Raw genomic sequence first — 25750 nt, 5'->3', positions numbered from 1 at the left:
GGGGAATACTGCCTCCCTAACTAAGGTAGTACTCAACCTGGAGTTCTCAGGAGAGCAGAGTAGCAAATGACAATCATCTCCCTTGACCTGCTGGCCTCCTTTTGATGCAGTCCAGGATGATTGGCTTTTCTGGGCTGCAGGTGCACACTACTTTTCATCTGACAGTACGCCAAGCCCTTCTCTGCAGGGTTGCTCTCAATCCATTCTCTACCTATACCTTGTATTTTGTGCCCAGAATGTCTATAATCGGGGAGCAACGCACTGCACTTGGCCTTGCTGAACCTTATTCAGTTCACAGCCTGTTCAGGTCCCTCTGGATGGTATCCCCTCTTTCGGCACCTGCACCACTCAGCTTGGTGCCATTATCCTTGTCATTAAGTAAGATACAAGTAGTACTGATTCCAGTAGTACCAATTTCAGTATGGACCCTTGAGGGACACTGTTCGTTACAGGTTTCCATTTGGACACAGTGCTGGGAAGTCCCGATAGTGGTCATGATAGTGTTTCCTAATGTGCCAGTAAATGCTCAGACTAACTGGTTAGGAGGAGGAAGAACAGAGTGGACGAAGAAGAGATTGCTGCTCCCACCTGTGCTTGCTTACTTGCAAGAACTCTCGTTCTTGCTCTGCATGCACTAGTGAGGTCCTGCTAGTCACTTGTGTTGTGTTTGTTGTAGGGAAGATGTATCTTCAGAGCATACATTTCCCTTGTGCAGTTAGTCTCTTCATTTTTCATTGTTTGTTTCAAGCAGTACTGTCCTCCTATGTTTTTGGATAGTCTCACCTCAACCTTAACAAGCAACACGCCTGGCAGCATCATCACATCGACCAGTCACCACGAGAGCAACACACACGTTAGCTCCTCCAACAGGAGTGAGACGGGAGTTATAACCAGCAGCAGCGGCAGTGCTCCTGACATCATCTCACTGGACTGAAACAAGAGGCAGCATTGGAACTCCAGGAGAAATTGCACACAGCTGCTGCTTGTATCTCTGGAACTTCAGCATCTCCGAAGTTACTCTGATATTTATTGAAAGGATCTGCCTTATGGAAAATGAAGTAAATTCATTTACATTAGGGACAGAAGTGATAGAACTTTTTTTTTCTCGCTTATTAAATAGTTGGTATAGGAGAGGCCCCTTCAGAACATGCGTTTTGTGTTTCTGCATTGTTCTGGGGAAACTGACATGTTGGATGGATACAACAAATGTTTAATTTTGAGGATGACAGAGCACAGGCAGCCCAGAGAGGTGGTGGAGTCTTCTTCTCTAGAGATACTCAAGGCCTGCCTGGATGCTTTCCTGCTTGACCTTCTGTAGGGAACTGCTTTAGCAGGGGGTTGGATTAACTGATCTCAAGGTCCCTTCCAACCCCTGTGATTCTATGATTTGTTGTAAAACAGCAATAATGTAAAAACAGACTTTTTTTTTTAAATAAAAAAGGCACTTAACCACTCTAAAAAAAAACAACAACCTGGAAAATGGTGCAAAGATAGATGGTGAATTTTTAATATTTTCACTGGGGCCGGTAATAAACTTCATTTAAGACAATGAAGCTTTGTGAAATAGCCATGACTTCACTTTTATGTTTTGTGATCCCCACTTTCCCCTTGTCTGGGATGGATGGGAAGGGGCTATAAGTGGAGTTTTTTTTCTTTAGATTTCATGTTCTTCACAAACTTAACACTCCTAACTGTGACTTCTTAATGTTTTTTGAGCTGGGGATGGGCAAGCTATCTATGCAAACCTTGCATTATACAACTTCTCTGTGCTGCCATGTTAGAGTGGGACACTTCTCCCACCACCAAAACCCCCAAACTATGCACAGTTGGGACATAGCTGAGTTCTGATTTGATAACTTCAAAAGATGACAAAGTTTTTCCTTGCTTTAAAGTACCTGGTGTCTTTCTTTGCCACCACCAGCTCTGCCCTTAATGCGCCAGTGAGCTGCCCGCTTTCTATGACACTTGTAAGGAGAGAGCACATTGCTGATTTCTCCAGTGCAGAATTGTTTTCTACCCACACCTTTGCAACGGCCGCATTCTGCTAGGGCATACTGCAGTCTGGCTTGCCATGTTGTAAGTATTTTTTCTTGGAGCAAAACAGCTGAGCTGCATACTGCTCCCACTCGACTCGATCTACGGAGGTTGCTCTGAAAGTAATGCTTCCTATTATTTCCATGGAAATGACAACAGATATGAAGACACAGTAACGCTATTTGAATAGAGCATAGTCTCAGCTACAAAACACTTTTTCAGCTATTCACTACTGTTAGTTAGCTCTGTATTTTCACCAGTGATGAATTAGTGCCCTAGCCGTGCTCATAAATGAACATCAGTGGGTGTCTTTTTTTTTTTAACATGTAAGAATTCAGTTTCACATCTTTGCTTCATAAACACTTCCATGTCAGATGCTATTCGGTTGGACTGCCCCTTTGCTGCCATCTGTTGCATGATGACAAAATGGAATATTGATGAGAAAGTTCAGCATCTACTTGCCGTACCACCATCATCTGCCTCTGACTTTGTGGGCTGACAACGTGAAATAGGAGGCATTACTTTTGGAGCAGCCCTCATATGTTCACGGCTGAATGATGCTTTGTCCCACCATAGAACTGCCATGACCAGAAGGCCGCGTTATCAGATGGAAATAACCTCCTCTTCTGCTGTGCTGCCTTGTTCAGCGTGTGGGGCATGGCCCGGCACGTTTCTGGGGATAACGCAGGCAGTGCTGTACGTGGAAGAGGTTACAGACCAGGAAAATCATTTCCGTACTGCTGGAATAATGGTATTGTCTGTATATGTTGACATAGCAACTTTTCCAAGTGTTGTTTCTCTGTTGAGTAACTGTATTTGAGATTACTCTTTCCCTACTTCCAGCATTCATTTTTCCCTAATTTTGTTTCATGCTTTCTTTCTTTCATCAAATGTCTGGTGCTTTTTTGCCTTCCAGTACTGTTACAGTATTTGAACTAAGCATATGGATAAGAAATGTTGAAGCAGGATGTACTGTACCTCTTGTCTGCTCTGTACTCTCATTTTTAACGCTGCACTGCTGTTTGTCATTGCCTTTTTTGTATCATCTTTCACACCAATCCTCAATTCACCCATTGGTCTTAATATTACATCCATTTTCTTCTCCTTTCCTTACCTGTTAATTTTTTGTATCTGTTAAGGATCAGTTTTTAGCATGATTTATTTCTAATAAAGCCACGCTGCTCATGAAGTGTTTTTTAATGGCTTGCAGCTGGTCGGTGCTCTCTGCATCACAATTGCACAGTAAATGAGCTAGGAGTGGGGGGAGGCTCGAGAGCCCTTGTGAATAAACTGCTTAAAACTTTACTGATGGTGCTGTTTGTGGTCTTAATTGTGAGGTGAGGTGTGAGATCGCTGAACTGGCTGAAGGGATGTATACATGATGTAAATAGCCCTGCAAGAATATTGGGTGGAGACTGGGGGTCCCAGGGCAATTCCAGCATGTCCCTCCACATGAAACACATGACTACAGCTAATCTACAAAGTTATCTGGAGGTGGAACGCCCTCCTTCAAGCCTGTGCACTTACGTCTTTCAGCCATGAGTAAGAATTGGCACCATAAGGACCTTCAGGCAAAATCTGCAGTGATCAGAGGTTCACTGTGGAAAAGCCTGGCCACCAGTGCAGGATCTCAAGTCAGTGGTAAAACATAATGGGAAAGGAAAGAGAAAAGAAGGGGATGGCTCTGCAGTAGAAAAGTTACGGCTTATTGTGAAGTTCTGCACCCTAACTCTATCAGAACCTGAATAAGGCAGTGTTGGCAAACTGCTACTTTCCTAGCAACTATTTCAGGCAGGTAAAAATGAGACCAATTCTGCAAAACTGCAGAAGGACTTGGTGTGACCAAAAAACAGGCAATAGAATAGCATATGAAAGACAATTTGCATGATTAAAGAATGTACAGGTAGATTGTATTTCACATGTAACAAGGCCTGATCACTACCACTCACTGTGAAATCCTAGCATTACAGCAAGCAGTATAAGAGCATTCCATGTCCAGAAGCAGTCAAAGGTAAGGCACAGAAAACAAAACATGACCAGTGAAAGCCTGCACCTTGAATGCTGAGTGTAGCTGTGGTTTTCTTTTTACTGCAGCAGTTTCTGCAGAACTGAAAAAAGGTTCAGAGAAGAAGAACACATCTGGTCAAAGCTTCCATGCAAAGATGTGAAGAAAGGGGCAGCAGTGTATCAGGAAGGATACAGCTGGGGGCTGAAAATAAAACCACACCAACCCAGTGCATAAAGATCAATGGTTCATGCTCATTTCTGATATGAAGGAAGCATCAGCTGAAGCTAATAGATTGGAGGGACACAAAAAGAGGCATTCAGTTGTTTCATTTGCTATTACAGAATGCTTTTGAAGATTTTTATAACTGGGAGAAAGGAAAAAGAGACACACAAAAAACAAGGCCAGAGGAAGGGCTCTGTAGCACACTCATACGGTGGTTTGGTGGCAATGCAGGAAGGGCCACGTGCTGTTTCAATGGTAGCCATAAGACTGGTGAGGACATGGAAAGCCATCTAATCTGTTCAGGCCCATTCTCCATCCTTCTCTTACACATTCAAACAAATACCAAATTATCCTGCATGCTGCCTCAACAAACAAGTTCTTCTATCCAACCTGCTTCGGAGGAAGACCTTAATTCAAAACAGTGGGTACAGAGCCAGTTCAACACTGGAGTCTTAATTTGCAGATGCCACACGTTCTTTTGGCACCCTCTGCTGGCAGGAAAGGCCAATGAGTTGAGGGCCAGAAAAGCAGTCAACTTCAAACAATGATCTGAAGATGGGAAGAGACAACATTGAGCTGATAAAATCAGAATTCTTAATCTCCTTTATCCTACAGTGGTCTTTTTATGGATTGTATATCAGTATCAGATAAAAGTGTTATCTTTTGTGTTCTCCTCTCCATGTGTTCTTGGTTGCACAGACTATTCTACTAACTCTAACAAGAGAAACAACTTTTCCAGCAGTACATCTATGGTTGCCATCATTATTTCTAGTTAGTTTTCCTGTTGGCTGCATCTTCAAATCTACATACTAATTCTAAGCTCTTTCATTAATATATTAAAAAATTCCTGTCACTACTTATACAGCTCTCCTCTTTTAAAAAGTTTCAAATTGTTTTAAGGAAGTTGCTTTAAGGAAACCAGCAACAGCAGATTTTATATTTTCAAAGGTTAATATCTAGTCATATTCCATATACTGCAGTCCTCAAAAATTGCTGAATACCTTAATTGGAGTAAAGCATGATCTTCTTCCAGATTCTTAAGACAAACTTCTAGCTGAAGCTTGCCAGCTCCAGTAATTATATGTCCACCAGACTCTTCAATAATACACTAGAAGAAGAGATATTAAGGTGCAAATATTTTAAGAATTCATTAGTATTAACAAACATACAGACTAAACCAGAAAATGTCAGATCCTCAAACTGTTTAACCCCAAATATTCAAAAATGTAAATAATTATCATCTCTATATAGCTTCTAGGAGTGCTCCATGCTCAATCTCCTTATCAAAAGAACAGTTGATCTCCTCATCCACCAAAACATGGCAGACATGGCACAATGAAACTATGCAGGAAACGATGTTGTAAAGTATAAACTATTTAATTAACATTCAAATTTCATGGGGAATTCAGAATAGTCAACTGCATTCAGTGAGATGCTACAACTTACAGAAAGCTTCTATTACCTATCTTTTTTTTTGCCCCCCCAAAAAAGGAAGGAAATAAAATACACTGTGGTTTTTCTAATTAGAAGGTCTTGCTTACCTGAAACACAGTCAACCACAACAGGAGCACCATCAGTGACAGAAAGCTGCTGGACCTTCAAAAGGAGAAACCAACACTTCCGGGAGAGTCAGTCAGGCTAATCAGAAACATCAAGCCTTCTCTATGCTGTTTGATGGAGGCTAAGTCAGAGTTCATACATAATGAAATTATCCTGTAAGGGAAGATAATTCATTTTAATAATTTGCTATTTTCAATATTTTCATTATTTTAAAATTTGCAATGATTAGGCAAATATACTTGCTCTGCTACAGTGCCAACATTCCTTGATGTACTTAGAAGACAAAAAATATGATAGGATTTCAGTATTTCAGTTCTAATATTCTTAAGATAAAAAAACCTGCTTTGGTTGCATCTGAATTTTTATGCAATATATACTAAAATATCACAGCATTATGTCACTGTCAGACATGAAGAATCATGCTTCAGATGACTTTACAACTCATCAGCTTTGCAGCTACACATATCATAGACAGGTAATATTAAAAGACAGAGGAAAATAACACATAAAAGAGACAAGCAAGCTTACATAGACTTGACTGTGATATATCTTTCTTGTTCTAATGCTAGATTTCTTAACTGTGATCACTCAGATGTGGCCTACTGTGAAATTCAGCTGATGAGGAGGAAAAACAATACCCTAGTTTCCTTTTACAGTAAGTCTGTGACATTTAAACTTACAACATTTGATTTTATATTCAGTCTAAAGAAGAAATGAAATTGTTCACAATGTTAAGCTTAGTATTATTAATAGTTGTTCATATTTTTTACGACTTTTATGATTTTCAAAGGATGAAGAGCAGAGGTAAGACTCAGGGTTAGTATTACAAAACAAAAACTGCACAAAAGTGGAGAATTCACCTCAAGAGTCAGAACAGCTCACTTCTGCCAAGTGAGGGGTCAGTATGTACTACTGCAAAAAATCTCACATGGTAATTACCAGGTATTAAAAACGTGACAACTTAGCAAGTCTTACTAATCAGGGCTTGTCTCACTTTGTATTGAGTTACCTGCAGGTCACAGGACAGCAGTTCAGGTGGTTATTTCTACAAATAGTGCAAAAAAAGAGCAGAAGTGGGAGGAAAAATGATGGGGAATATTAAACACACACCAAAATCACACACCACATCACTTGCTCGAATGGAGAAAAACACCAGAACAATCTGTGCACATCTGTGCTTAAGTTGCAGCTAACACAGAAAGAAAGAAACATGCATTTCTATCACTGTACCAACAGATGTTTCCAACACAGTCTGGGTCTTAATAATGGATCTGAACACCTGGAGCTGGAGACTAAGGCTCCATCTGCAGCCCATACCCTCTGCACATATATGTTTGTTGCATCCCTGGCACTACGATCAGGCCATTATGACTGTGAAGTTTTCAGCATGGAGGAAGCTTCATTGCAAAGAACTGTGCAAAGTCACTAACTTTGCTCTGGCAAGTACCAGACCTTTCCTTCCCAGCAGTTTCCACACCCTGAAGAATTAAGGTCCAGGTTGGATTCTTACCTTCAGCACATTTGGCTGCAAAGTGATGTGGACAACCATTTAATTTACCAACTAATTAGGATTGCAGAGATTAATTATTATTAAAGTCAATATCAAATTCACTTGAAAAAAATCTACTAGTTTTACTAGCAGTTATACTTCATTTTTTTTTTCTAGGTCATTGATGAAATCATTAATAGCATTACAACACAACAAACTTGTTCCAGGTGATCATTCTCTTTACCTGATTAATTCATCTGCGATTATTGCTTTGAAGTTAGAAGGCACTCATAGGCCATTCTCAGTAAAGCAAAAGCTAACAAGGAGCCAGGATTGTCTGAATCAGTAGGATAGTAACAGAATCTGACCCAGATGTCTTTACTGAGTGAGGTTCTTACTGAAAGACATTGAAAAATATTTTACAAGATTAATTTCCTACTGCCATCATGGTATGTTGCTCAGTTTTATTGGGATTATGCCACCATTCTTCATTGCTTTACTCACTATGTCCTAGATAAATATAACTGTTCGCTTTTGGAATGAACTTCAGCACATTGCACTTTTGCCTTCTCAACTCCTGCTGCAACATTTATTTTCCAAAAAAAAAAAAAAAGAGGAAAATAATTAGCAGTACTCTCACTAAATGCTCGGTAATAACATCAATAGTTTAGATGAAGCTAATGCTGACAGCCCAGCACACCTTTGTTATTTTTAGTATTTTTAAGAGCATAACACTGCTAGCTGACTTTGCATTCACTTTGCCCTATCACAACAAGTTGCTTTTGCTAATACAACTAGGTAATCCATTCTTAAGTTTCTACTAATTAACTCATTAATAAAATAAATTATATTACAAAAGATAAAGTACTCAATTCCAGCATTAATATTCATTTGTTGCTAGGCTCCAGGAATGTGTTTTAGTAAATAAGCACAACCTGCTTCCAAACATTTTATTTACCACTTCTTTTATCCAAATGCCAAAGCAGAATTAACTATTTACTATTTACACTGCTCTGCAATGGAAAGAGACATTGGCATCACACCAACTTTTGTTGCAAAGACAACTGAAAACACAAAGCTGGATTAAAAATCAATAATCATTTTAATTTAAGATGTTTTTCATTACAGAGCTGGTATAGAGCTTCATATCTGTTCACTAGAGAGCAACCAAACTGAAAGCATCTTTCTATGACTACTGCATGAGGAACATCTGTCAACAATGGGGAGCAAAAATGAAGGAGAAGGAAGCATTATGTGTAGATGAGAGAAAATCACTGTTTTGTTTCAAGCAGAACATCGCTTTTGCCACCGCAGACAGACAACAGCCCTTCTCCTGCTGGCTGCAGCAATTTGCATAACCCACACTGCAGCTCATCCCTGGTGCTCGCTAACATCTCCAGTCTTCCTCTTCTGCAGGGCACTTCTTACAGCAGTCCACATTCTTACGGTAATGACACATGATGTAACTTCAGCTCAGAAATACATTTTCTATAAGCAAAGAAAAACAAAATACGCACTAAAGCTAACAGTAGCTTACAGCAGAGATAACTGCACTGTTTCAGCAGAACATGGTATCAAATGCACAAAAGAATAAAAGAGAGAGGTTCCAGAAGCATTAATTAATCATCAAGAAATACAAAGATGTATGTGTATCTGCTTATCACAAGAACAGGCTGGTAAATTCTGATTCACTGGAATAAAAAAAGACATTCAGAGCAGGTGAAACGTCACCAGAATGGCTGCTATTAAAATAATAGGACAGGCTTGCTAAGGGAAAAAAATAACAAACACATGCACAGAATCATAGAATCAGTGAGGTTGAAAAACACCTCCAAGATCATCAAGTCCAGCCACTGACCTGACTGAGCCCCATCACTTAGCAATGCCCCTCAATGCTTCACTGCCACTTTCTCACAATGTTCTACACTGGACCTTAGTGGTATTTCCAAAATTTACTGTAAAGATCAGACAGGAACACTATTTTCTTTTAAAACAGAATATCACAGAATCATTAAGATTGGAAAAAGATATTCCAGCCTAATCATCAACGTTGTTTCAGCATCTCTAACGTACCAGCTCTTACAGGGAGGGGAGAAACACAGCCAGCACAAATACAGTGTGAACACATAACGAGGTCACAGCAAAAATCAGTTATATGATTTCACACTTGCATAGAGAAATTGAGGTTTGGTACTCACATGGATCGGTCTGCAGTGTCTTGTAGGACACGTTTTGCATTTCATGTAACTCAGAGGCTCATTTATTCTGTCTTTTTCGACTGAAATGTAACAAAAGATGCCACACATCCCCACTCTGAGACCTGCATTGTTCTGGGGTTGCTTATTCCACTATCAGTGATGGCACTGCTTCTTTTAGTGTATTTAGAAACATTTCTGTCAGAGCAGCATTCTGTGACTAGACAGACACCTTAATGACTTTTTCATCCTCTCTATCTTCTCCAAAGCCAAACTAATCAAGGTGTGTGACTACAGTAAGAAACTGAGTCAGATTTACCAACATTGGTTTGTAACCTGCTCATTCAGGCAGGCTGCTCTTGGGAAAGCAGGAAATTTTATTTCTAGTCATAGTGGCAGGATACTTGCACATAAGAGGGTACTAAGCATCTGAATTACTGATGTTTCAGTGAGGAAGTATACTACCTTCCCTTCTAGAAACGGAGAATTTCCATGAGGAAAGCTGACCAGATCCAGGTCAGACCATCCTTCATCAGCATCTGTGCACTGTGGCACTGAGTACAGTGCATATTCAACATATCAGGCCCCTCAAACATTTGGTTTGGTAGGAGGGTGTTGGGGAAGAAACATTCCTCCCACTGTATGCAAAGATCAGGTTTGTGACCACCTGAGGAACCTGAATAGTCACAAGTCTATGGGTCTTGATGAGATGCATCCTGGAGTCCTGAGGTAATTGATCTAGTTGCCAACCCACTCTCTATGATATTTGAACAGTAATGACAATCAGGTGAAGTCCCTGATGAAAGGAAAACAGGTAACATCACACCCATTTTTAAAAGAATATGATCCTGGGAACTACTGACCTGCAGTCTCACCTCTGTGCTGTGAAGATCACAGAGCAGATCCTCCTGGAAGCTTTGCTGAACTCATGGAAGGCAGGGAGCTGATATAGCAGAACCAGCATGGCTTCATGAAGGCCATGCTTAACCAACCTAGTGACCTTCTGTGATGGTGTCACTGCACTAATAGAAGGGAAGAGCCACTGATGTCATCTATCTGAACTTCGGTAAGACCTTTGACACAGTATCCCACAACATCCTTCTCTTGAAAATGGAAAGATGGAGTTGGTGGGTGAACTGTTTGATGGACAAAGAACTGGCTGCAGGATTGAGTCCAGAGCACAGTGGTCAAAAGCTCAATCTCTGGATGGAGAACGGTGATGAGTGACACTTCCCCAGTCAGTGCTGGGGCTGATACTCTTTTGTACCTTAATCAGTGATTTCAACAGTGGGTTCGAGTGCACCCTCAGCAAGTTTGCTGATGACACTAAGCTGTGGGGTGCGGCTGACACATCAGCAGGATGGCGTGCCATCCAGAGGGACCTTGAAAGGCTGACCAGTGGGTCCAGGTGAACTTCACGAGGTTCAACAAATCCAAGTGCAATGTCTGCACCTGGGTTGAAGCAATCCTCACTACCAAAACAAACAAGGGGATGAAAGGATTGGATGTAACCCTGCCAAAAAAAGACCTGAGGATACTGGTGGACAGCATGCTGGACATGAGCCAGCAATGTGCCTTCACAGCTCAGAAAACCAACAGTATCCTGAGCTGCACCAAAAGAAGGATCGCCCTGCAGGGCAACAGAGGTGATCCTGCACCTCTGCTCTGTGCTGAGACCTCACCTGGAGCACCGCATACAGATGGAGAGTGCTCAGTGCATGAGAGACATGGAACTGTTGGAGCATGTCCAGAGGAGGGCCGCAAAAATGATCCAAGGGATGGAATACTTCTCCTATGAGCACAGGCTGAGAGCGGGGGCTGTGCAGCCTGGAGAAGAGAAGGCTGCGAGTTGACCTGATTCCATCCTTCAGTATCTAAAGGGGAGCTGCAGGACAGAAGGGGACAGAATTTAGAAAGGTCTGTGGCAATAGAACAAGGGGAAATGGTTTCAAATTTAAAGAGATTAGGTTACAAGGACAAATCTTTTACAGTGACGGTGGTGAAGCACTGGCACAGGTTGCTCAGTGACGTGGTTGATGCCCCATTGCTGGAGACTTTCAAGGCCAGGCTGGATCAGAGCTCTGGGCAACCTGACCTAGCTGTGGTGTCCCTGTGCACTGCAGGGCAGTTGGACCAGATGGCTCTCAGAGGTCCCTTCTGTATCAATGATTCTATGATTCACACACACACACACACACACAGCCTTCTTCCAGCCCTCTAAGCAATACATTTTGCTCCTGTGTTTATGATGGGCAGCTTCTAAGAGCCAGGGGAAAAATAACAGAAACACACCTTTATCAAACGGACTGATTTTCCCACAGGAAATGCTGAACACAGCAGCACCCCCCCCCCCCCCCCCCCAGCAACCACGCACCACGGTTACACAGCTCAGAGGATAAAACAAAATCCTCTCAGAGCTGCCCGAGCCCGCGGTTTCCACTCAGCACCGCCTCCAGCTGCTCGCCTAGCCCCGGCGCTGCGGGAGAACGGAGGCTCGGACAGCGCCATGCCGCTTCCAAGATGGCGGCCGCTCCTCCGCCCTCAGCTCGAGCGCGGGAAGCGCCGCGCCGCCTCAGCGCTGCGGTAGGTGGGGGGGGGCCGGGAGGCAGGAATGCACCATGGCGGCGGGCGCGGGCACGGATACGGGCACGGTCCCTTCTGCTCGCGGTGTCTGAGGAGACGGCGGCCTCGAGGGGCATGGGGCGGGGCTGAATGCGTCCGGCTGAACCAATAGCCCCGTGGCTGCGAGCTGCAGAGCGCTCTGAGATGTTCCAGCCGACCCGCTCCTCGTCCTCTCGCAGCTCCGGCGGGACGTTAGGTGGAGCCCTGCGCTCGCACAGCCGATAGCGCGGGGGAGTGGCTTTAAACTAAAAAGGGGGAGATTTAGGTCAGAGAGGTGGTGGTGCCCCATCCCTGCAGACAGCCAAGGTCAGGCTGGATGGCTCTGAGCACTGCTGGAGCTGTGGGTGTCCCTGTGCACTGCAGGGAGTGGGACCTGGCGGCCTTTAAGGGCCCCTTCCCGCTCAAACCGTTCTGTGGTTCAGGGATTAGTTGTCCCATGTTCCTCAGAGCGGTGCTGTAGCAAGGGAAAACTTTCTCAAGGCTGAACAGAGCCAGCTCAGCCAGCCTTTCCTCACAGGGGAGATGCTCCAGGCCCTTTGTCGCCTTTGTGGCCCTAGCATTGCATGAGCTGTGAAGCTGACACCGAACAGATCCCTTAACCCACCTCACTGTGAAACAGCAGTGAGAGAAACTGTTACCTTGCTCTGCAGAACTGGGGAATGCTGGTATGGAATGCCTTAGGCAGACAGATTCGGCTCTTTGTGCACTTCTCTGCTATCTGAAGACCTGATTGCTGATTACAGAACAGACTTTTCTTGTGCTTGCATACATATGTGGGAATGAAATGTTTCTGCACTGGGTATTGAGGTGGACAGTTGATCTAAAGAAGTAGAACACAATGTGTTTGTGTTCTGTAACTTGTCCTTAGGAGTAGCTGATGTGAAAAGTAGAAATACCATATACGTATTAGTAACATATTTTAGAAACATAATTACTGAGCTATGTGACAAGTTCTTTCTCACAAAGTTGCAATTGATTTTAAATGTTTTAAACAATGTAGGTATGGTATTCTGAACTAGAAAATGTATTGTAAGATTGTTCCTTGGGCCAGCGAATGTGAAATACGTTTAACAAGCTTTCAAGGAGCCAGGGCCTTTACACAAGGCAGAACTGTCCCACTCTGTGGGAATGTTAGTATGCCATAGGCAGGCTCCAAGATACTCCCCACTATCCTCCTTCCAAGCTTATCTCTATGCAAGGACAGATGGATGACCCAGGGTAAAGGGCACAAATGCTAGAGAGGGGTAATTAAACACCTAAGAGGTTAGGTTTATGTTTATGTTTTAAAGCAGGCATCCGAAAATTATGACCAGATGTTTGTTAAGAAAGCAATGGTTAGAAGGCAATTAACCAATGAAGATAGTTGTGTATGGGTGGCAAGGATTTGTGTTTACTTGGTATTTTTATGATTAGCGAAGCGTCGTGAAAGAGTGTGAACTTGCAGTACTCAGCCAATGAGTAACCAGGGGAAAAAGAGATAAGCATTGGGCAATAGGGTATAAGAGATGTAACACTGTTTTCTGTCCTGCTTGCAGGAGGCCCACCATTGCAATTGCGAATAAAATTTGCTTTATCAGAGATATCATCCTGGAAAATTATTTGGTTATTTCCAACACACACACATGTGATTTTAGAACTATTTTGCATGGCTGGTGCACACCCACGATGCAATCAATGTAATTTACATTATCTTTTTTTTTTTTTTTTCCTCACATTTGAATTTATGCCAGTCTGTGCAGGAAAACAAATCTTTTGTAAATGTTGGATAGTTTCCAGGTTAACAGACTCCCTGTTAAAAAAAAAAAAAAAAACCAAACAAACAAAAAAAACCAGAAACCCTTGGTGCTTGCTGTGAGCTTCTTGTGCTCTATGAGACCTCCATTCCATTTAGAAAATACATCTCTTAAACAAAGCATCTTTCACCCTTTGTGCTTCCTGCAAGATTATTTTTACAGGTGCTCATTGGCTCCCGTTCCTGCTTTTATTTATCTGTCTGCCTCTCTGTCTGCCTATCTAAACCAGGAGCACAACCTTCTTTCATACCTTTGGAGCAATGACTCTCCTCGTTCTCTCCTCCACAGTGTCACCCTCAGCTGTGGTCAGTGCTGTACTAATTCTTTCCTGGTTATAATATCACTAAAATTAATCAATGGGGTTAAATTGTACATGAAGAATAAAAAGTCAAGCCTATAGACATAGCACAGCATGAAGGCTGTGTGCTATTCACAAGAGTGAATCAACATTTTTTTGCTTGCCTTCTGACACTTTGGTCTAGGTTTTGCTTTCTATTCCATTCAAATAGATGTGGCCTGTTTTGTAGTGCACCAAACAGTTGGGGTTTCTGTGAGTGTAACAGAGCCAAGTGGTCTCACGATGTACACAAATCAATTTTGACAACGTTTGGTGGTGTGGAGGATGGGGTTATCAAAGGCTGTTGGTTCAGAGACTGGTGTGTTTGCAGGACTTGCTCTGGCCATGCACAAGGCAGCTCAGAAGTTAGGCAGCCTGTTCTGGTTTTTGGGTTAATGGTGTGTCTCTTTTCTCAGGGAGGATATTAGCTCAGGGGTGGCACTTCATTACCATCACTTTAGCACTCCTTTGTTGGCATGGATCTTGAGCATTGTTTGAGGTGCTCAAGTCTGCCTTCACCCTCATATATATGGGATTTTCCCTGGAACAGTTCAAATCCACTACCAACTCTCGGGATTTTCTAGGCTATTGCTGCTTTTAAAACTAAAGGTTTGATTAATTTGTTGCCTCTGCTTTTTGTACTTTGTTCCTTCTGATCTCTGCAGCCTATGTTTCTGAAGCCTTGACTGTCCCACAAAACTTAATTTCACACTGAAATTCAGACAATCAAGGGGCATAATGGTATATATAAGGTGCAACTGACTTTTATTTTCCTCGGAGGCTCCTACTTAACAGTTCTTTTAAAACTCTTCATCAGAAAACTGAAGAGTTTCATTTGCTATTTTATGAAATTACACATTGGCTGTAGTCAAGTAATCCTTCGGATTTTGCTTGCTCTTCAGAAAGGCTGGAATGCATTTCACTAAACATCAAACATCTAGCAGATATCTACACTGAAGACCTTGCTTAGCTGTGCAGAGACAGGCACTTCAGGAAGGCGTTTTGCCCTGTTATTTGCCTGTGATTAGTTGTGACTGAAGGACAGTAGAATATGCCACATGGTATCATCTTTTCTCCTTCACTAGATGGTTTGCAAGAGTATCTGGCTCTGATACTAATGCAGAAAAGCAGCTCAAAAGATTCTGAAGACCTCTGTCTCTGCATTGTGATTATTCTTTTCACCACAAATTGGTGAGCTTTCTGCTGTGCTTGGTTTGAAATTGTTTGGGCCCAAATGGCTGTTTCTGAAAATACAAGCGATAAAAATGAAAATTTTGAAAAGACAGATATTTGTAAATTTGAAATGGGTTGGGATTGTGCTAGTAAAACACACTGGCTTGTCTACACGTGCCCAGTGAACTGGGTCAACTTGTTTAGAATTGAGGGTTGGTCTCTTAAATGAGGCACCCAACATGGTTTGGGAACTGAGTGAAAGGTTTTGTAAGATTACATCATCTCTGCCACCATGTCCGTGCTTGTGAAAGAAATTAATGATTATACCCTTTTGTTATCACTTCTTACAATTATACAGTTACAGTTAATACTTCTTACAATTTAATATCATATTTATAGTGATAATACTATATCATAGATTGGTTTGAGTTGGAAGGGACCCTTAAAGGTCATCAGTTCCCACTCCTTGCAGTGCACAGGGACACCCATAGCTCCAGCAGTGCTCAGAGCCCATCCAGCCTGACCTTGGGGTCACCAGGGATAGGGCATCCACCTCTCTGAACAATATTAAACTGTATTATTAAATATAGTGATACAAATGTAGAAGTTTTATCATTGATACGTTTTATCAAATAATAAAGAAAATTTAGTTGTGTTCGTTCTACTCTGTAAATCAATGAAAAGGGCAGGGTGGGTGCAATGAATGAAATGTTTATCTGCTTCAGGAAGAACACAGGCAGATTTTCTACAGTGAAGTAACTGAGGGCAAACATTCTGTGCTTTGGTAACTTTTCTGCACTGGGAACATCTGTCAAATTGCACTGAGAAGGTCACATCTGTTTCTCTGGGAGCAGAGTTATGTTTTGTAATTGATTGGAAAGAATGGCGTAGGCCAAGGAGCGATGCAGTAAGTTTGCCCTGAGCAGAGCCAGCGTGGAAATAAACACAGTTTGAAGAAGCTTACCAGGAAAACAATTTTGGTGAACCTTTGCTTAAAAGGCTTGAAGTCTCTGAAGTATCTCTCTATCTTTATTACTCAGGAAGAGAGCAGGATGAAGACTGAAGGCTCTAATTGAGCCAGATGCTGCAGCCAGCTTCCTGTTTTGCTAAAGGCATAATTTTCAAACAGAAATGATTCAAGCTACTTGAGGAGGCAAAAAGCATCACATCCGCCAAAACAACACTGTTCAGAGTTTCTGTATGTGTAAGCGACAATAGGATGGTTATGAGAGTTCTGTGTAGTCGTTCACTCTTCCAGGAATTCCCAACATTTCTGACCTCACCAGGCAGCATTCGTAAGCGGCTTATGTAGTAATGACAAATCTGAGAAATGTTAAAAGAAATCACTATAGTCACAGAAAAAAAATGTCTGTTGTGGAGCTGTATGTTAGTTTGTGGTCAGTATTTTTCATTTTATGAGCAGAATGATAGATTTTATGACACCTCCCTTCCCCTGAGAGCTGAAAAGTAAAATGTGAACTCTTTCTAGTGTCTCTGATGTAACTGTGAGACACCAAATTTCTGCAGATCAGACAAATTTGTCAGTGTTGCATAAGGCAAAAAAGAAGAATCCCAACCATTCTGTCATGTTTTCATTTGGTTGTGATGCTGACAGGTCCATGGACTTGTTTTCATCATTAGTGGGAACAGTTAGGCACTTTTTATTTTCTTATTTATTTTTAATACTTGTCCTATATCTTTTTGCAACTGAACTATCCTTTGAAGCTGGGAAATTGCATTAAGATGAGAAAAAAGAAAAAGGAAGGATTTCTTTTGTTGGCACTGCCATATGTCTTTCCAGGTGGAAGTACAACAGGGAACAGCAAGGCAGGGATTGTAAAGGGGACCCTGCTGTGTGTGGCTCCTGGAAGGCATATGGTACAGCAGTGTTCCAGCTCTGACTGTGAATTTTTCTTCTTGTGTTCTCTAGTAAATAGAATAATTCCAGTGTATGTTCCAATTTTCTGTTTGTGCTTAGGGACAGAGTGTTTCTTCATCACCTGAACTGCCTTCTGAACCAGGACCTACCTCAGAGAGAACCTTGGAAGAAACACAATACAGGTGTGAAATACTTCTTAAATAACTGTCTGAACCACCTTTATTATGTAGAAGAGGTTGCAAAGACTTGGGTTACTGGACGCTTTAGGATACTGCATTTCCAGAAGAAGGAATCTCACTGAATCTCAAAGTGGTAGCTGCTCTGAAGAAAAGTCATGCTGGTTCTCAGCCAGCTCTTGTGCCCTTGCAGTAATGCTAAGCTGCAGTTGGTTTGGTATCAGGGCTTCCTTCTGATCTTCGCATGGGAAATACCACATTCAGAATATATTATTTAGCTTTCTCAATGTGTTCTTCAGGGCATTGTGCTGTAGGAGTGTTAACAAAACCCAAGTTCCCAAGTTCTACCTGCTCTGTTGAGTTTGGTCATGCATGTTTGGGACAACATGGAGAGCTTCACATCTCCCAGGCCCTGATAGAATTATAGAATTTGTGGCTTCTGAGGAAAAAGACATGGCTCTATGGTGCTTGGTAGTTTTGAATCAAGAAGACCATGCGGGGAAATTCATCTGTAATCATAAGCTGCTTAATGACTGCTTCTGTTCTGAAGCTGGAGGGGGCCTTATGTCTGCTAAAACATATCATTATTATCTCTAGAGCTATTATCTCTAACATAACAGTGGGTGTAGAATCACAGAACCATAGAATAGCTCAGGTTGGAAAAGACCTTAAAGATCATCAAGTCCAACTGCAACTTAACCATACTACCCTAACAACCCTCTGCTAAATCATGTCCCTGAGCATCATTTGCATTGTCCAGTCCTTTTTAAAAATCCTCTTAGACTTATACCACTGAAGGTGTCTGTACATTGCAGCCTTCCTCCTTGGTGTTGTCTGAATAGTTAGCAATCTCAAGCTGTGCTTTTCTGCACTGTGGCAGAAAGGAATGTGTGGACAAATGTATGGGCACAGAGCTGAGATACAGAGCTGTCCACAATGTTCCTGAGCTGCACCTCTTTCTTTTTTTTCTTTTCTTTTTTTTTCATTCACCTTATTTATTGCATGTTTTCCCTTTTTTTTTTTTTTAACCTTATTTTTTTTCTGTTTTTACAGAAGCTGTAAGTGCAAACAAACTCAAAGTCACACACAGTACAAGCAAAATAAATATTGCAGATATTGCAGTAGAATCCGGGCTGTGCATCCAGGCAGTGCCTTGTGAGCATCATCCTGATGTGAGCTGGCATGCAGCGCATTTGGCAGATTACCTACCCTGCTGATACCTGCATGTACTGGGTGAGTGAGCAGGGCATCATCATCATTGTTGTGACCTTATGATGCACAAAATACTTCTTACTTCACAAATGTGGAGGAGCGCAAGTTGGCCATGTTTATACGAATGTCGTTTGTGACATTAATTAATTGTAAAATGGCAGCTTCACCTTGTTTTCCTTGCAGGAGCACACTCTATTAACATGAACTGAGTGTGTAATTCTGTTGAATTTTGTCTTTTTATTTTTTATTTGTGGTCAGAGTACTGCTCCACAACCAGAACAAAAGAAGGCATCATCATCATGGTTTTCTAATAGCAACACTATTATAGTGACACACTATTATAGTGACAACAGTGTCCCTTGGAAATAGTAGGATCTCATATTGTCCATGCACCCATGCACCACATCTCCTTAGTAGCCCATAAAGCATTTCTACAGTATTCTCAACATTGATGTCTTTTAAATTTCTTTTCTTCTCTGTGAGCCAGCTCTCTGTGAATAATCATTCTTGAGATACTGAGTCTGAACTTACTGTTTCCTCTTGATCCTCTACCTGATGAAAACAACTTTCTCCCTTTTCCTTTTTACTGATGTTTCTGAGAGGGAATATAGAATTCTGGAAAATCAGAAATGCTGCCTTAAGGATTATATGATCCCTTCTACCCATCTCCTGCTGCCCCTCTGTTACCTGGTGACGGTGGAAATGGAAAGATAAAGTCATATTTCTTAAAGTGTAGACACAATAAGGAGGGAAAGGAAAAGGTGAAATGCAGGTAGCAAACCTTTACGGTTCTGCCCCCCTGCAAAAAACAGTTCTTCCACAATATGTATTTTGAGAAACCTTCCCATAAGCTGTAGAATTCTCAGGTGAGTTTATTGTGGGGCTCAGAACACTGGGAGCTCCTTACACCCACTCACTTCTCTTCATCAAATGCATGCTGAGGCAGCAAAGAAATGTTTTTATCCCTCCAATTTCCTTTTATCTGTGGGATTCCTATAAACATATCTGGTGTGAAAAATTCAATCTAGTGATAGAAATGTTGGAGTATGGTAGAGGTAATTAATTTTTCTGAGAGCCCATATTTGGTGGCAATGTGAGTGGGGAATGTACTTGTGAAGTGGGAATGTTAGATAAACTGATAGATAAGCTCTGACAGAATTATAGGGGCTGCAAATCATAATAGGGATGGAGAAGTCCTGCAATGGATCTTCTCACCCATTGTCTTATATTCAAGGCTTGTGCGTTTATCCAGCTTTAGAACTTCAGAGGTGATTTGAGGTGTGAAATGTGATGGAGCGTTGATGAGGCAGGGACAGTGCTTCAAATGTCACCAACAGTCTGCTGTTTTTCAGCCTTACTGCAGATCTACCTGGAGGCTTTTAGCAGGAGCAGAAAGCTGTGTTGTGCTGTGTTAGACAAACAGGAGCAGGCAGTGCTGCCCTCAATTAACTATTAATTCAGCAGTCCAATTCTGCAAATTTAACATGCTTTGTTTTGCCTGTACTCATGTGAATGGCTCCAGATAGGTCAGTGCTTGAGTCAAGCTACTCGTGAGAAAGTCTGCAGGATCAATTGTTAGATTAAGTGTTGAACTCAAAATTATGCAGGAAGGAGCTGTTCTGCCTTTTATTTTTTTTTTCCCCCCTTCTTTTCCTTTCCTTTTTTTCCTTTTTTTTTTTCCTACCTATAAAAGTCGCATTTTTTGAGAACTGTAGAGTTAGAATTTTGCTCACATTTCACGAGAAATATACTTTTTTAAAGACAGATTAAATGCTTCTTACTTTTAGCTTAATATTAAAATTTCTTGGAAATTGACTCCAGGGGATTTCCAACCCATTAGAGCAACCAGAGGAGCTGTTTCCAACAAAGACAAAGATTTAGTGCAAGAAAGAGTCTTCCCCCAGCACAAACAGCTGATTTTTTTGTCACATCAGACATAAAAGCTGCAAAAGAAATTGGATATAGAGCACAGAGTGAATAAAAAAAACAGAATGCTCGAGATCAGGCAGGGGGTGGGTTCCCTGGGCTGGGCTGGGCTGAAACTTGACATCAGGAGGCTGAAACCTAGCATTGGTGGAAGCTACTGTGATGCAGAGGTGAGGGCTGGATCTAGGATGGTGCTTATAGGAGGTGGGAGAGTGGAACAGCAGCGGCTCAAAGCTGAGAAGGAGTCCACGATTAACAGGAGAGAAACAGAGAGAAAAGGAACACTGGCATAATAGGAGGGCAGCCACAACACGTGCAGCAGGTAAATAAATAATCACAGTATAAATAAGGGGAAGTTGGATTGGAGAGCATTTGGCTGCTGCTGTCCTGGATTTATTTATTGCTGCTTGTGTTTGCTGTTTGGCTACGGCACAGTTCTGATTTGTTTGTGCAAAACTTTAGAGCAAATCTATGTATGTGGTGAACTATGCTAGGAGCTTTGTTTAAAAAAAAAAAAAAAGTTTCAAACAAAAAAATTAGTTTTCAAATGGTGGGGTTTTGTTTGTTTGTTTGTTTGTTTGTTTAAAATAAAATACGTTTCTATGCTAGAAAAGAATTCAGAGGTGAGGGCCTCTGGGAGATGCATGCATGCTATGGAAGAGCAAAAATGACTGGCAGTTGGATACTGAGTTTCATGTACATTCAGTTTCATCCTTTAGATATGCTCTGTTAACATCTGCACTGAATGCAGTAGCCAAAAGTTTTTGAGTTCCTCAATAATAATATTTTTGTGTGCTAGGAGAATGGTGTGAAATCATAAAGTAGAAAATAAAGAGAGATCATAATGGGAACTGGCTATGCGAAGAAGTGTGCACAGATAGAAGTCAAATTAAGTCCTGCTATATCTGACTCAGGTGTGATTTGTCTCAACTTGACTCCTGGAGGGCTGCAGGGTGTTTTTGTGCTCAATAGCACTGGAACACTTTGCAGATGATGCCAAGTTAATCCAATCAGTTGTTCTCTGAGCATGAGTTTCATGGATGAGCAATCGGGGCAGTGCTGGGGCTGCAGGTCATACAGGACCCCATTACAACAAATAGTGTAAATGCTCCAGTGTGTGGGAGGGAATGGGAGAGGAGATGAAGCTATATTTTAGCAGCGTGACATTATAAATGTAATCCCTGCTCTGCCCTTGCAGAAAGAAATTTGAGGTCTTATTTCCTGTTTCTATGCAAATCTGTTATTTAGGATCTAGTAACAGCTAGCTGAGAGATTACAGTCATGAATCTTTCTGCCACATCCAGGAGGCTGCTGGCTGCACTGAAACTCTCTGACATTGCTTGCTGTTATTGCATGCACAGTTTTTAATACCAATGAAAAGCCACAGGGAAGAGAAAAAAGTGGATGCCAAGGTTTAGCTGGGCCTGGACTTCCCAGCTAAACCTCAAGAAATAAAATGTTTGTCTTTGCACTTGTTTCATGAGCAAAAAAAAGAATAGTGAGGTGTTCCTGTGGGAGCACAGAAACCACATATGCAGCTCCAGGAGTTACAGTTAATTGTTCTACAGAGGGATAATGCATCATCAGTGTCCCACTGCAGCTTCATTTGGAGCACTAAATGACTGCAGCTTTTGACAGATCTCAGGTGTTTAAAGGCTATGGGTGTTTTTGACCATCATTGTTGTCTTCCTCCAGATTTAAACTGTTACAAGTTGTGCAAAGAGAACATCTGCTTTTGCTGTGTGGTTTTATTCTTGGCTCTTATTTTGCCTGCTTACTGTAACGTTAACTTATTCTTAGAAGCCTGCTTCGTACCTTAGGCACAAGAGTATGCTTCCAAGATACTAAAAAACAACAGTGTTTTCCTATCGGGGGAAGTGAGAAAACTGGAGGAATCAGAATTTGCCTTTGCTCTTTACCTGATAGACATGATTTACTCCGGAAAATACTGGGAGCCATATATGTATGAAGGGACAACTATAAGTTGTAAATCTATCAGCTTTTGGAGCTGCAGTCCAGCTGCCCTGAGATTTGGTGTACAGCACTGGTTCCTGAGACAGAACTGCTATAGAATTTACTCAGAACAGCCCCTTCCTATTGAATTCTGGGAATTTTACTCAGAATCTTGCTAATATTACCTCTAGCACCTTTTCATGCCAGCTTTTACTTAAAAAGCAATTTGTAATTTCCTGGGTCTAACAGGAGGAACGTGGACCCACTGAGGAGTTCTTAGTTCTCCTTTCCAAGAACTGAAGTGCAATCTGACCCTGCTGTCTTTATGCTTTAATGCAGCACTTCTGCATTCTTAGCTGCTTATGTCATTCTAACAAAATGCCTCTTTTTGGACTAAACACTGGGCAAATCATCAGTCCTGACTTGTGAACTCAGTTATATATATTCAAGATTTGAGCAGGAAATAGCTGCCTGTCTGTTTTTGGCATGTAGGTTCTGTGTTCTGTTAGCAGTTCTCTTTGGCTGATGATTTTTTCAATGCCCTGTGAGTGATTACACATGGAAAAATTGTGTGTAATGATCCTTGTTGGTTCACTGTGTCTTCCTTGTGATCTTGGCATGCTTTCAGCATTTTGTTATTCCTAAACTATCAGCTGTTATCACTTTTTTTTTTTTTAGAGCAGTTTCTTATTTTTCAATCAAGCTTATTTTGTAGTTAATTTTGGTCTTTCATTATTTTTAATGCTTGAATTCAAATATATATTTCAGTATTCTAGTAATTAACTTCTATTTATCAGTATTCAATTCTTGCTTGAGTCATGCATTTTTTGACATTTCTAGGGTGCAACAGTCTGTTCTAAGAAGAAAAGCAAGTTGTAGTGGATGTCATTGTTTATATTTACTTGCTTAAAGACAACCACATGCACATAAAGAAACTCCAGTTCAATGGATATTAACTTCTGGAAATGTGACTATAGTTAATAGATATTCTTGAGCATGAGGTATTTCTTAACCCTGCAACTGAAATGAGTACACTTTCCAGTTCACAGCTAATAAAAATACCAATATCAGAAAGGGCTCGAATTCCTGTAGGCATCTATTCCCTCTTATAGACATCTGTCCCCTCTATACTGTAGACATCTATTTCCTCCACACTCTGTTCTGCAGGAAGTGTCTATGCTTAGACACAGACTCTTGCTATACTGTCTGTGTCAGTAAATCCAGAAACTTCAGTGTCCTGTGCTTTGAAATTAAAACTACTTACAAAAGCAGAAATATTGTTTTTTTGCAAAACACTTTGAGCTCTGCAAACCTCCTAGCAGTGCTGCTTCTAACATGGTCATATCTCTTTAAAGTTAGAACAGAACAAGAAATAATTAGATAAATTAATCCCGTACACAGTGCTTTTCATTTTGCAAGGAGAAAAATGGTTTGAGTTGGGAATGAAAGCAAATTGCTGGTGTTTAAAACCTTAAGATTCATTAAGTTTTCTGGGACACTTTAATTATTTCTTATGTTATCTTTTTTTTACTATTGATTTATTTTTGGCAGCGCTGCAGGTAGACAAGACAGGGAAGAAAATCCACTCTGAGACATATTACTAAAGTTTTGTAAAATTTCAAATTACATATATATATGTGAATTTCTTGAAATATTCATACAACCTCAATCCCAGCTTAGCTAGTTGAAGCTGAGTAGATGTGTCACTTTGATCCTAGTTTCCATTATCTACTCAAAGAGTGCTGGCCAGTATTGGTGCTCCTGGTTTGTTCCTCTGTGCTCAGCATTAATTCCATAACGCTTCTTCAGCTTGATACCTCTCCTTTCCTGCAGTAGACAATGAAGTTTTAAACACCAATAATAACATGAAAGGATCCTATTTTTCTTTTTCCTCTCCCTACCAGTAATAGCTAGAATGTTTTTTGAAACTCAATGAGATGAAAACAGAACAGGAAGGAAGGCAATTGGATGGATGATGCCATCATCTACACTTTGGTTTTAATCCCTGTTAGGTGTTGTGTAAGTTGCTGGGCCAAGACTACTTTATGGGGTCTTGAGCAAGGCACTATTTCTGGATGCCATAGCGTGGGGACAGAGCTTTCTCCAGGTGAATCTCTGCTAAGGGCATCAAGCCTTATTAAAAAAGAGGTCATTTGAATCATGAACTTTAGGATATACCCACATTTTTATGCATTTTTTTATTCATAAACCTATTTGATACTGTGGATTGTTATTTGCACTTAAAGTAGTTGAGTGAATGGACACTGTGCTACTATTCTGTGTTAAGAATTATCCATATAAAGAAGAAGCAGGGATGGTATTACCCTTGTTCTATGTGTGGGATGTTCGTTTGTTCCCAGGGAAACGATTAAGGCAGCATTTGAAGAGTACAAATGAGAAAATATGTTCAAGCAGAGCTGCAGGCAGAATCTTATAGAAGAGTGAGTAAACCTTTGCATTAACCAGAACTAAGGTGGAGGTTTCCACTAGTGAATGAAGACCTAAGAAGACATCTTAAGAGTGTACAGAATATTAAATGACACAAAGTGATATTAGGGATGTGTTGTCCTGTTTTCAGCCTGCATAATACTTTAATCCTCAGATCTACTATCCTACAACAATCATCTGTAATTAATCAGGAATGAAATGCTCAGTTCAATTCTGTTTTTTCATATCAAATTTGGCTCCCAACCACGTTGCCTTCCTATGTATCAATAAAGGTTGGATTCAGTATGTGATTCGGATCTTCTCCTGACTGCAGGCCTTATGAAAAATTATATTTGACTTAAAAAGTGAGACTTGCTGCAAGCTGTTTGGTTTTCCCTCTGGAGATTCACTAGCCTTTAATAAGAAAGTGAATATTTAAGTATTTTAAAATGTTTTCTTAGGAGATCTGGGCACAGCCAGTGTGTTCTTAGGAGATCTGGGCAGAGCTGAGTCACTGTTTCTATCCCAGCCCTATGTTGGAGCAAATCCATAGGATGTGTGGTTCTGTGTTCTTGTGCCTCTGACTTCCACATCACCCTCATGGCTCCCTCAGCTTTCCCTGTGCAAAGCAGGAGGCTTCAGCAGGGGCTTCTCCTGCAGGACAGCAGACAGTGATACACCGAGATAGATAGACTCTTGCTTTTCTCTTTCTGGCTTAGTCCAATTTTTGTTCTTGCACAGAAT

The 25750-nt window shown here is 41.2% G+C and overlaps 2 protein-coding genes and 1 long non-coding RNA gene across 17 annotated transcripts in view; 2 read left to right on the top strand and 1 right to left on the bottom strand.

Annotated features, from left to right (window-relative positions):
* PIAS2 (protein inhibitor of activated STAT 2) overlaps positions 1 to 3323 on the top strand; it is a 29489-nt gene extending 26166 nt beyond the window's left edge. For 3 of the 6 annotated variants that reach the window (XM_090132258.1, XM_031597081.2, XM_090132259.1), the window contains exon 14: positions 749 to 3322. In XM_090132258.1, coding sequence (XP_089988384.1) covers positions 749 to 934 — 186 coding nt within the window. In that variant the 3' untranslated portion in view covers positions 935 to 3322. Of the gene's footprint in view, positions 1 to 748 lie in introns of all 6 variants that reach the window. The other 3 variants (XR_004167440.2, XM_031597083.2, XM_031597082.2) reach the window with 3 other exon arrangements.
* A 1122-nt stretch (positions 3324 to 4445) lies between these two features.
* LOC116231366 (uncharacterized) lies at positions 4446 to 12019 on the bottom strand. 4 transcript variants are annotated; one of them, XR_016462214.1, is made up of 5 exons: positions 11883 to 12019; positions 7558 to 8801; positions 5806 to 5977; positions 5266 to 5372; positions 4446 to 4813 (listed from the first exon to the last, which is right to left on the bottom strand). It is a non-coding gene; the product is annotated as an uncharacterized LOC116231366 (long non-coding RNA). The 4 variants fall into 4 exon arrangements; XR_016462215.1 differs by lacking the exon at positions 4446 to 4813 and having other exon boundaries at positions 5168 to 5372; positions 7558 to 7710; positions 7818 to 8801; XR_016462213.1 differs by lacking the exon at positions 4446 to 4813 and having other exon boundaries at positions 5168 to 5372.
* The window catches only part of ST8SIA5 (ST8 alpha-N-acetyl-neuraminide alpha-2,8-sialyltransferase 5), a 67230-nt gene continuing 53441 nt past the window's right edge, over positions 11962 to 25750 (top strand). Inside the window, exons 1-3 of one of the 7 annotated variants that reach the window (XM_090132265.1) lie at positions 11962 to 12091; positions 17412 to 17494; positions 18542 to 18721. The gene's annotated coding sequence lies outside the window, so the exon portion shown is untranslated. Of the gene's footprint in view, positions 12092 to 16115; positions 16729 to 17292; positions 17312 to 17411; positions 17495 to 18541; positions 18722 to 20612; positions 20949 to 25750 lie in introns of those variants that run through there. The other 6 variants (XM_090132267.1, XM_090132266.1, XM_090132268.1 and 3 more) reach the window with 6 other exon arrangements.

The sequence above is a fragment of the Phasianus colchicus genome, chromosome Z, assembly GCF_987193195.1.
Source record: "Phasianus colchicus chromosome Z, bPhaCol1.hap1.1, whole genome shotgun sequence".
Classification (NCBI taxonomy): Eukaryota; Metazoa; Chordata; class Aves; order Galliformes; family Phasianidae; genus Phasianus; species Phasianus colchicus.
This window is presented reverse-complemented; position numbering and strand designations above follow the sequence as displayed.